Consider the following 12,877-nt stretch of genomic DNA (forward strand, 5'->3'; position numbering starts at 1 on the left):
CCCCGATGGGAATTGCAACGTTAAAACCCGGGGTTCGATTCCACTGCGCTGGACACAGCAGATAGTCCAATGTGTCTTTCCTCTAAAACAAATAAACCTGAAAATACACCCTTAATTAACCAATATTAATGATCATGGAATGTCAGCATGCTTCTGTAACCAAATTCTCTCTATCTCGCTCTTTTAAATCTGAATTTAAATGAAAATTTCTCAAATTCATCCTCTCACAATATGAATTCTTTATTGTTAATTATTTTTATGTCATAGACATGGAAACGATATATTAAATTTGTCAGCATACATACGTGACAAAAAACAAAAGTTGTTGAGAACCTAGCTGCACGTCTCTAAATCACAAGTTCTGTTTCACTACGATATGGTTGAAACTTACTTTTTCAACTCGGACATTAGAAGTTTACTTATGTTTAGCAATTCTAACTACTGACATTTTGTCTGAATCAAATGTAAGCCCAAATATGTTCCAGCTCGCCGATCAGAGGTGTCGCTAGGCGCTGGCACACTGGGGCCCGTGCCCCGAATTTCCGTGATTCTGGCTATTCTCAATTACAGACATATCTGAGAGGTGGGTTGGGGGATAGCTACTGGGTTTTAGCTCCACTAGAAATGTCAGAAAAATCGATCTTTATCTAGGCTTGTCCACTTACTTTAAACATTGTTTTCAGATTAGAAATATACGAGTCGAAAATTTTTCCTCAATACGACACTACTCCTACTGACAACACAAATCTCAATTTAAAGTAATTAGTTATATCAGCATTTCCCAAAATTTTGTCATCCACGCCCCCTTGAATAAATATGGTTTATTGCGCTCCCCCTCATTTTTAGCCGGCGCATAACGGCTTATAGAATGGTATTCTAAGTCTTGTTTTTCTTTTCAAGTACAAACTTTTAGCTCATAGCTCCATCTTTTGACCGATTTGAGATCTAATTACAGCCGCGGCTATTGAGGATTCCCTCCGTTTACCCGAGTCAGTTAAGTGACTAGACATAATACACAGATACACAGTAAAATACTATATGTGTTATAGTAATTACTTATTATTTTCATTAATAGAATTGTATTGAAACGCTTAATTTTGCGCTATATGGACTCTACCGTAGTTTCTCGTCCCTAGTAGAGGCCTCACACTTTTGGAAACGACGATTTATTCTAATTTCAAAATATTGGCAAGTAAGCAAATAACAAAACGAACGCAGTCGTTTTTCCTACTATTCAATATTTATTCAAACAGTCTTCCAATTTTTCACAATGTAAAGAAACAAATAATATTCCATTTTTTTTATAAGTATTTGAAAATTTAAAAAACAAACATCATTTATAAAAAATTCAGCAAAACGATAATAGATAGAAAAATAATTTTACAACTTATATTTATCAGAAATTTGTAAAAAAAAAAAAAGAGCACCATAATGTTTAGACTCAAACTCATTAGAAAGAGGAGTAAACATCAGAAACTTTCATAAGTTTTTAGAATTTACAAAAGAGATACACTGAATATCATAACGAAAGATATCCAATGACGTTATTCCCTGTACCCTGTTGCGAGCTTTAATTTTAAATCCCAACAAACTGGAAGATTTATTTGAACATTCGTGGCATTAAGTTTCCTTCTTTTTTTTGTCGATACTTAAACAAACTTTGTTTGTTTTCAACATATTTTATTAGGTTAGGGAAACATATCAGATATATAAATATATTTACATATTTCTATCCAACAGTCTTACTACTAGTATATCTTTGTTGTTCCAACTTTACAGCTTCAGGATTTTGAACATCTTAATTTAGGTTTTTCAACAGTTGGAACCAGTTATTTATTTATATTCACACTTGAATCTTTGAATTAAAAAAAAAAACAACACACTAATTACATTGTCATGCGGATTCAGCTTCAATATCCGCCCATCCTAAAATGTTTGTCTACTCTCAGACACTACACGTTTAATTATTGAGACACGCCATAAATTATATTTTATTTGTTGTTTTCTTTATATTGCATTTAACATTGTTATTTTTTTCATGGACGTTTCCTGTATTATTTTAGTTTCGTATTTGTTATTTTGTACCTTCATAAATATATAGTTTTTAATTGTACTATTACAGCTATTATCTCGACACAGTTAAAATAATAGTATGTGTCTCGCAAATTGTAACAGATGTCACTGTCCTCTAACGTTAGACAATAGGAGTGGCACAATGAGTTTTCTTTGGCCAAAAAACGTGTTAGGGAGAATCAGACAAAAACAGATTTGTTATGCCAAGAATATGTTTTTCGAAGAAATCTATTTCTAAGACAGTAGTTTAATTCAATAGCTAATGTTTCTGTGTTTCCTAAGTAAAGTATGCATTATTTATTATTATTATTAACAATATTAGACATACTATTAAATATATCAAATTTTATAACCTAACTGATGAAATAATGTATTCTAATCTTTAAAGGTAGAAACGTACGAAGAGTGTATTGACAGATTGACTCTTAGTTCCTCTCTAAGTACATAGCTTGCTCTGATCCTAAGTTAATTGAAAATAACAGTATCAACAAAAACAAAAGATTCTTTTTTGAAAAAGCACGATAAAAAAAAGCAAGGACAGTGTGTGTGTGTGTCATTGTCATTAGTGACCTAAACGATCACCTAAACCTAACTCTGAATTATATACTGCTATGTAATTATTCCTGGTTGCTCCTAGCTAACAGTGTCTTTATATCCTAGGTTTTGGATGTTAATCTGTGTTGTCCTCCGGAGAGTTCTGAACTATACGTAGTGATAACAAAAGGGATTCATTCCCGCAGGCGTATGATCTACTCTACACCATAACAACAATAATATATTATCATTAAAACCTTACCGTAAGTGTTTAAGGAAAAGTTCTGTTTGTTCTCCGACGAACGAAGAAGAGCTTTTAAACTCTGACGTTGAATACGAGTTCCTACACAATTTTAATTCTATGAGGTAAACAGAAAGTAATTTTGTAGGTCTGATTCTTGTTATGAACTGTTTCTGCCTTCTTTCTTGAATGGGAACACGTATCGATTTTTATGTAGAAGTCTTATTCGGGCTAATTTTTTTCGTTCTGCAATAGTTACATTTATTTACTGTATCTTTGAGAGATGGCCGAATAACCATTGTTAAAACTCTTCAGCATAGGTAAATTCTTTAAATATGAAATTCACGGTATCATAATTAACTTGAAAATATGAGTTCAAAAAATGAAACCTAAACTTCTACCCAAAAAGTCAGTAATAAGAAACAGAGGGTTATACTTGCAAAGTTTGGGCTTCGTTATTGCGTTATAAACATAAACGACTTGAGAGGATGTTTTCATGTTTAGTATTAGACATTTAAAATAAACTGTTAATTTTAAACGGAACCAAGGTAAATACAAGTATGAGTATGTAGCCACTAACATTATACATGTATATATTGATGTTAAACTAAAATAATAAAAAAACTTAGTTCAATATTTAAGAAGTTCAAACAGATTTAAAATAAAACTTTATGTGGTTACACAAGAACTTATACAGAAGTATAAGTTATTTTTCATTTAATGCTATTTCTGAAATTTTCATGTGAAGAAGTTTTAAAAACAAGAAGAGACACTAAAAACGGAAATACAAATAATGTAATGTATCCCTATTCAAGACACTTTGACCACCCTATTAAATAATGTATCCCCATACACGAGACTTTGACCACTCTATTAAATAATGTATCCCCATACACGAGACTTTGACCACACTATTAAATAACGTAATGTGTCCCCATAGACAAGACTTTGACCACCCCATTAAATAATGTAATGTATCTCCATTCACGAGACTTTGACCACCCTATTAAATAAGGTAATGTATCTGGTCACGAGACTTTGACCACCCTATTAAATAATGTAATGTATCTCCATACACGAGACTTTGACTACCCTATTAAATAATGTAATGTATCTCCATACACGAGACTTTGACAACCCTATCATATAATATAATGTATCTCCATACACGAGACTTTGACAACCCTATTATATAATGTAATGTATCTCCATACACGAGACTTTGACAACCCTATCATATAATGTAATGTATCTCCATACACGAGACTTTGACAACCCCATGAACTGGAAACCAACTTAAATATATATAAAACTGAAAATTACTTTAAAACGAAAATTTGTTAAAAGTTGCAACAAACTTTAACACCCCTGACGGGTACTTTAAACTGAGCTGTTTCTTAACCACGTGCGTCCTTAAAGGAAATTCACGATCGGGCCTTATCTAAACTGTGTTGACACGTTTCGTCTCGGAAGACTGTAGGATTAAAGAGGACACGTGGAAATGTTGAAACCATTTTCATAGTATTTGTAATTATCTTCTGTTCTGAAAGTGTGAGTTTCTTTTTCGTTAATTTAGCTAAAATACACGGTATTATGTGTCTTAAACTACTACTATCTTTGTCATCTTGTTCATCTGTTTTTTCTTTTATCTTTCGTAGCTGTGTTACATAATTGAAAATTTTCATATACGTTTAAATGGTTGTTTCTAGTGCTTTAACTTGAACTAAGATGCAACGTTTCTGTTTCAATCGCGGATAATTTATTAGTACAAGAAGTGGATTTTGGAGTTTTCTATAATCAACTTTCAACAATAAAAAAAAACAAACTTCAAACACATTAGCTGTTTCCGTGGGTGCTTACTGACATAGAATTCATTTCTGTAAGTCTGATGTCATCACAATAAACTAAAGACAAGTATGTTAAACAAACTTCATAGTTGGGTGGTGCAACGAATGTTCTGTAAAACAACAAAAAAAAAAGCCAAAAATTCGTGAATGAAAACAAATGTAAAGAGTGAATTTATGATTGATCATTTCGTCAAGTAACACAAAGTCGTTCTATAAACAGTAAACTCTTTCAAGGCTTTAAAATACACCGAATATAAATACAGAAAGATAATTTATCCGCTTTGTAATGAACAATTTTTTTTTAGCTTTTCGACGAATTAGAGTTGAGCTCTAAACTGTCTGTTAAAACTCAATATCATTATCTTAATACATATTCAATGTACCTGAACACTATATCTTTTTAACCCGTAGATAGTAACGTGTTTTCGGATATCACGTTCAGTACTGTATATTCAAGGTGATAAGATAAACTTATAAATATCTTGAAACCGATCTCGTGAACAACCATTGCTATTGATGAAGTGACGACAACCTACGATCAGTCTCTGCTACCAATGAAAATAAATAAACTATAAAATATATTTGGTTGTAGTTGTTTGAAGTGATATTTCTCACCATCTATTTTGATTGATACGAATCTACACGTGATGCTTATATTTAACTGTCGAATAAAAAGAATACATCGTGGTTAATCATACATGAAATATACAGAAGACAGTTGAAACAGCTGTAAATCGACCACGAATAATAAAGCGTACAAAAACTACCAATGTTTCAGACAATTCGCTATTTTTTGGTTCGAAAACGATAACCTAAGCTCTTATTATTTCCACTATGTGGTTTATCCTAAACATCTAGAAAAATTAAATATATATATATATATATGTATAAATACAATTTCACAAGCCGTTCGAGATATGTATTTCAACGATTTGACACGATGCTGTTCTCGTTTGCTTATATATATAACTGCTCAACAAGAACAACGATAGTTTCCTGTTGTATTCTGCTCGAGCGTATTTAGCTGACCCTTCTCCCACTGTTGCCTCTCTAGTTCGTCCAATTTACTGGCCTATGAGGGAAACAAGTGAGAAATACAATATGAGAAGTAAATAAACAACACATACAGTTCTATAAGTGTGAAAATAGTAAAATAACAAATAAGTTTAAATGAGATTCACAATAAAAATCCCACTGTTGACAGATACAATTTAATATGTGTGTACCTTTGTCCATCTTTCTATGATGTATTTTTTGAAATGACTTAAATTATATCAATTCAGACAACAAGTTATATTTTTACGTAAACATTTTAAATCTTCTTTTAATTATTTTCGTTTAAGGAATGAAATAAAAATTAACGGTTTCCAAGCTATATATAGTATTACTATGATATATATTAAATCCACCCGTGGATTAGGAGGAAATATTATCGAGAATTATCGATAAACATTTATAAATAAATAAACTGAATTTCTTAATAAAATAATCGCCACTCTCTTGTTTCAATTGATACCGAGCTATAACATGTTCATAAGGTAACTGGTTCAATAGAATTGGATTACACGTAGCCCAAAATTTGTAATATTTTGTTTTCGTTATAGCTAATTTACCTAAGTTACAAATAATGTTGTATTCAACAATGTCTAGACATTTCATACCAAGAAAAATTCTTAAGTATGTCAAAATATTAACTTCTGAAAACATAACATTTGTGTAAAGCCTATTGTTTGTTACTCCATATACAGTTTTTAAAACAGTAGATTTTGAAATAAACGATTAATTTGTAAATATTTCCAAAATTAAGTTATTTTGAATAGTGTAGAAAAACCAAAGGTGCAAATAAGTTAACATATATACTAAGTTAACATATATACTTATTACCTATGCAGATGTTATTTTCTTACTTCGAGGTTCTCAGAACCCAAATTTCAAATCTTCATTTTTTCGTTGACCATTCACAAAGTTCCTGTTTTAAATACTGTTTTTTTATAGTAAATTTAAGTCAGTTTGTTGGGTTTATTACAATATTCTAAAAACGTGTGCAGGCTTTAGCATAAATATTACCATATTTTCGGTGTTTTTCTCGTTTCCTATACTGGTTCTTAATAATGACAAAATGAATCCAGGGTGATGCAGAAGTAACATTATTTGAAGCTACTAGCCTCAACGGATTTCAAGCCGAAAGCTACACTAAATCCACATGAATCGTTAACAAATGATAACAAAATCTATCTGGCTTACAAGTAAGTTCGCGCTGCTGTGAGGCGAGATGTACCTTATCGTAAGTCTTTTTTTTTTACTATATTCTCATAAATATAAACGTTATCACCATAGAGTATAAAAGTACCAACGACCATATAAGTGATATGGAGAACTCACGAACTTCTTTAATAAGTCAAAGAAATGGCTTTAAACGGGTAACTGATTATTTTGAAAAATATTTTATTAATCGCATAAAGTTTCATTTCTGAGAGAGATATTTTCAAGTACACGCAGAAAATTAATCTTACGTAGGAAACGTTAGTTACAAAGAACTATTACACAATGCTTTGGAGGACGAGATCTACTCATTAGTACAAGGAGGACACTTGGACAAAACGTTGGGCGATAAGATGCTAATTTGAAGATGATTCTTTGTGTGACTTAAGGTTGTTTCGAAATACAGTTAAAGGTTTCAAGATTGAAAATAGAATTACTCGCTTACCCTTCTCTCCCTTTCTTGTCGAACTAGCCTCGCTAAAGCTAAAAATGTCTCTTGAACATTGATGTTCTGCTTACAACTGCACTCAAAAAACGGGATGTTAAAACTGTCAGCTAACTGAAACATAAGACAAAACACTCCTTCTAAACTCTTTATATGTGCAGCGACAAGTTTCTAGATATATTCAATGTCACTTTATCTTATAGACTTTATCTTTATCTTAAAGGGTGATTCAGAATTTCATTCTCAAGAAAATACTTCAGAAATGGAAAGATATATGAAAATAATTATTAGTGTTGTGGGCCTACCTTATAAAAATACCATTGAGGTAATTCAAGGTCAAGTACTCAGAAAATTTTATTATTAAGTACCATAGACCAAAAATGTTAAGAGAATAGGTGAATACAATAACAAATTAAACATTTTAAACTAAGAATTTTCCAAATTGCTCCAAAATGAATACAGTTATAGGCATAATACATTACATAAGTAAGGAATTGTGCCATAATACATAAATAGGAAAAGAAAATTAAAATTTTAACGGAAAGAAGGGATCATTGATTGTTCTTAGAAAGCAAAATAAATGCAGCAATTAAAAGTACACAAACAAGTAAAGTGATACTAGTTGGATACATTTTAAAATGATTTTATCACAAATTTATAAAGTGTAATTCTTACTTTGGCCTACAGATAACTGTATACAGCTGTCAAAATAGGGATTACATTTTATAAATTTTTGATCGTGGTTTTAATTCTTGTTTCATTACTTTTTGTAGCAGTATCCTTACTTCATTTTAAAATTCATAATCTTTTAATACGTTTGTTTACTTTTTAAGTTATACATGTATAAAATGTATATACTTTACCTTTAGAAACTGTCGCGTGTCTATCCATCGAAATGTAGCGCCACCTATTGTGTTGAATCGAGTTTAAAAGATATTTAAGTACATGCATAATATGTGCCCCCCCCCCTCCAGTGGCACAACGGTATGTCTGCGGACTTACAACTCTAGAAACCGGATTTCGATACCCGTGGTTGGTAGAGCACAGAGTCCATTGTGTAGCTTTGTGCTTATTTCTAGCCAGACAAGCATAATATGTTTACCATTTAAAAAAAAAATGTGTATATATTTATCGGAATATCAAAAGCGGATGCCTTCAGACCATTCAAGTAAGGTGGAGAAATCTTTTAGCGATAGTCCGAACCATCTAGGTGCTATCACCGCTGACGTGATCAGGTAGGTTGATAGGTAGTAGATGAAAAAAGTTACTGTTTTAGAAATTTTTGAATTGTTATACCGGAAATGTTAGTGGCCTTTTTAGCGTATTATTAGTGTATATGCGCATAATATACAGTAACCAATACTTTGAATGGTCGGTTTTTGCTTAGAAAAACATTAGGATGGTTTTTCAGGGCGTGAATTATTTGGAAACCTTGTTGATCCATACTTAATAATTACATATATATGGTGTTGTGCCATAATACATTGCATACATATGGAGTTGTGCCATAGAAGAATGAGATCCGATTATATTAAAGGTTGTTACACAAACCTAGGTTTGACCTGTATGGTCAGAATTTTGCATAAGTAGATCTTTGCCCCTTTGAAGGGTCAAAAGGTTACCAAATATTAATATAAAAGCCTACTATATAAGGTAGCACACAGGTATTGTGATACACTTGCACCAAAAGAAATAAATAATGACAGATTATTCAGTTGAAGAACAGTTTATCACGGCTCTACTGTATGGAGAATGTCATCGGAATGCCTAGGCTGCTATCAGACTATATGACGAATGTGTCCCAGACGAATCTTACTCTTAACATCAGGTTATAGGAAATGTATGTCAGCGGCTGCGTACTACAGGCTCATTTACGTATAGATGTTGTGCAGGCAGGCCAAGTACAGCAACTAATATTGCTAACGAAGCCACCATATTGGAATTTGTCACATTTGGGCAATACTTAGAACAGAACTGTTGTTTGCTTGCCATATTTTCGTAATACTGTTAGGATGTTTACCTTATTTGTAGTTATATTGTTGTTGTTGTGGAGCGATTATGTTAAAGTTTAGTTTAAAATATTTCATTCATTATCGTCTACACCTTTACTAGTGACATTTATGGTGTATGGTGTATATATATTAATTAGCAAAGTTTTCGAAGGACGTTACATTGAAGGGCCTCAGTGAGAGTCACAGAGTACGTTCACATTTCATTCTATATCGTTCACAATTGTTTTCCTATACCTCTCCATTCGCAAAGGCCCGGCATGGCCAGGTGGTTAGGGCGCTCGACTCGCAATCTGAGGGTCGTGGGTTCGAGTCCCCGTCCCACCAAACACGCTCGCCCTTTCAGCCGTTATAATGTGACGGTCAATCCCACTATTCGTTGGTAAAAGAGTAGCCCAAGAGTTGGCGGTGGGTGGTGATGACTAGCTGCCTTCCCTCTAGTCTTACACTGCTAAATTAGAGACGGCGAGCGCAGATAGCCCTCGTGTAGCTTTACGCGAAATTCAAAACAAACAAACCATTCGTAAATTATTTACCTGCCAATGAAATTCTGTATTCACAGGTATAATGTTGTGTTAATTTGTTTTTACAATGTATTCTATAGGTATGAGTTCGAGTTGGTTCAGATGGCCGCTGACACATCCATATAAAGGTTTGTTTGTTGTTAAGAGCATAGCTATACAGTGTGCTATCCGTGCTATACCCACCACGAGTATCGAAACCCAGTTTTTAGGGTTAGATTCTTGCAGACTTACCGCTGAATCATCGGGGCCCATATAAGAGAAAAACGAAATTATAAACATTAAAATAGAAACAACAATTACGTTTTATTAATTATTTTAAAACGAAATACCAGAATGAACATTTCAAAATAATACAAGCAGACAAATTACCGATTTTAGTATTCACATATAAGTGAAAGCAAACATATTCTGTCTTTGTTTCGGAAGACAAATAACGGTTGAAAATCTACTTATATAACTGATGCATCTAACAGCTAATATAATATGATCCACCCAAATTCCTAACTATGCGTGTGTCTATGGTGTACCCCCGATGGGATATCGGTAAGTCTACGGGCTTACAATGCTTAAATCCGGGGTTTGATTCCCGTGGGGGACACAGCAGATAGCCCAATGTGACTCTAAAACAAACAAAAAAAAAACGCCTGTAGTTTTTATATTCCTTCAGTGTGTCTAAAATCGTTTCAGTTATCATCATTTTTCTTCAACTACTTTGGATGCTAGACAGTAAGACAGTCAGTCGTTTCTCAGTCAATATCATTGTTTTGTCATGTACAATAAATTGTATTCACACATATTTGTCCTGGAAGCTATCATTATATTGCCTTCTAAAATTAACAAGTTATTTTAATTGAGTTTATATTAACACTATCTTGTTTATTTAGAGAAGATTAGTTCGTTTATTGTAAGTGGATAATTCGTGTTTCTCAAGTAATTGTAATATTCACAAAAATGCTATACTTATTCAGGTAGTGCTGCAAGTATTACATTCAAATTTGTCTATGTCAGAAACATAATTAATAAAACGTGGTGGAGTAGGATCTAATAAACAGTTTGCGTTATTAAAACCCTATAAATTTTCATATAATATTTATAAAGAGATACAAAACAAACAAAAAACGTAAATTGAAATATTTTGTGAAACATCAAAAGAAATACTTAAAGCGACACGTGCTTTTTCTCCTCTCTCTCTTTCAATCTGTCGAAGATGTGTGACATCACACTTGTTTCCAACCAAAACTTTTACTAGATCTGGGGAAGCATTCTAGGGGAGAAAATCACTCACGTTATAAAATCAGCAATACATAATAAATTAAAATCACAATATTCTATCAATATACTAACTCACAATACATATTTAAAACAAACATTTTTTTTACACGTAAGGTCACTTATTGTCCCACCATTTCTGAAGCTTTTGTTGTTTGATTCTGAAATTTTTGAGCAAGAAGTAAGTACTTTGTTTGATTCTCAATAGCTTCAACTCTAATAGGATAAAATCTAGTTAAAAATGATAATTAATTAATACACAATCACAAACTGTCTACGCAATCAAATAATGAATAAATAATTATTTTAAACGTCAAAAATTTAAAAAAGATCTAACAGTAAACATGTTCTTGACAATGAGAAAACAACAACTTACCTCTTCTATATTTCGGAACCAATAAGAAAGATGATTAAAAGAGTCCATATTAGTGACGTCATACATTACGATTATACCCTAAAAAAATAATCGATATGAATAAGGAAGAAACATAGCTGACATTTCCCCAAAACAACGTTGTTATCATGAATCACTAAATTGTTTGTTACTTAATGCTGAGAATAAAATATGAAAAGTACAAAACACTGAAGTCTTTTAAACAATAACCGTCATGATGATTACGGAAAGTTGCCTATATGGAGTTGGGACAAACGTAATTGAATTTTTATAACTTTATTACTAAGTTTTTATTATAACAGAGCTACACAATATTTTTTATTCAAGAATTGAATTATATCATAATTATTCTTACTTTAAAGATGGTTGCTTGTCATACGGTAGATTTAAATCAAAATGTTAAAATGTATACCCCAAGTTCTTCTCTCTCCCTTACCTAGCTCCCAATGATAATTTATAGTTTATAATATACGTTACGAGATAGACGTGATCCATACCATTGCTCCTCTGTAATAAGCTGTTGTCAGAGTTCTGAACCTCTCTTGTCCAGCAGTGTCCCTAAAACAACACGTGTAAGAATGGAATAACATGAAATCTAGTCATACTTTGTACAGAAACCTAAAACTGCTAACTCTTCTCTGCATCAATGATTACCAACTTCTCTATTACTCAAAATCTCACTCAAAACATCACCAGGTTTCTCTATTACCCAAAGTCTCATGTAAGAGACCACAAGGTTTCTCTATTACCCAAAGTTTCATGTAAGAGACCACAACGTTTCTTTATTACCCAAAGTCTCGTGCATGAGGCCACCAGGTCTTCCTATTACTCAAGTCTTATGTAAGAGACCACAAGATTTCTCTATTACCCAAAGTCTCATGTAAGAGATCACAAGGTTTCTCTATTACCCAAAGTCTCATGTAAGAGACCACAAGATTTCTTTATTACCCAAAGTGTCGTGCAAGAGGCCACCAGGATGTTAATGTAAGGATATAAACCATTATTTGTGGTTGGTACGTTGTAAGAAAAACTGAACTAAATTGTTTACTTTGAACAAAACAGTTTTTGTTTTGTTTGTTTGTTTGTAATTAAAGAACAAAGCTACACAATGGGTTATCTGTGCTCTGTCCACCACGGGTATCGAAACCTGGATTCCAGCGTTGTAAGTCCGCAGACATACCGCTGTGCCTCTGGGGGGCAACAGTTTTTGTCGCGTGTTCGAATCCTCGTCCCACCAAACATGCTCGCCCTTTCAGCCATGGGGGTGTTATAATGTGAC

At 32.7% G+C, this 12,877-nt stretch overlaps 1 protein-coding gene across 2 annotated transcripts in view; it reads right to left on the reverse strand.

Moving 5' to 3' along the window:
- Positions 1–4,065: 4,065 nt before the first annotated feature.
- Positions 4,066–12,877, reverse strand: part of LOC106462205 (ras-related protein Rab-8A-like) — a 20,543-nt gene continuing 11,731 nt past the window's right edge. Inside the window, exons 3-7 of one of the 2 annotated variants that reach the window (XM_013922103.2) lie at positions 12,096–12,156; positions 11,581–11,658; positions 11,110–11,199; positions 7,403–7,516; positions 4,066–5,767 (exon numbers count right to left, since the gene is read on the reverse strand). In XM_013922103.2, coding sequence (XP_013777557.1) covers positions 5,669–5,767; positions 7,403–7,516; positions 11,110–11,199; positions 11,581–11,658; positions 12,096–12,156 — 442 coding nt within the window. In that variant the 3' untranslated portion in view covers positions 4,066–5,668. The remainder of the gene's footprint in view (positions 5,768–7,402; positions 7,517–11,109; positions 11,200–11,580; positions 11,659–12,095; positions 12,157–12,877) is intronic. The other variant, XM_022389400.1, reaches the window with a different exon arrangement.

Source organism: Limulus polyphemus, unplaced genomic scaffold (genome assembly GCF_000517525.1).
Source record: "Limulus polyphemus unplaced genomic scaffold, Limulus_polyphemus-2.1.2 Scaffold1118, whole genome shotgun sequence".
In the NCBI taxonomy this organism is placed as follows: domain Eukaryota; kingdom Metazoa; phylum Arthropoda; class Merostomata; order Xiphosura; family Limulidae; genus Limulus; species Limulus polyphemus.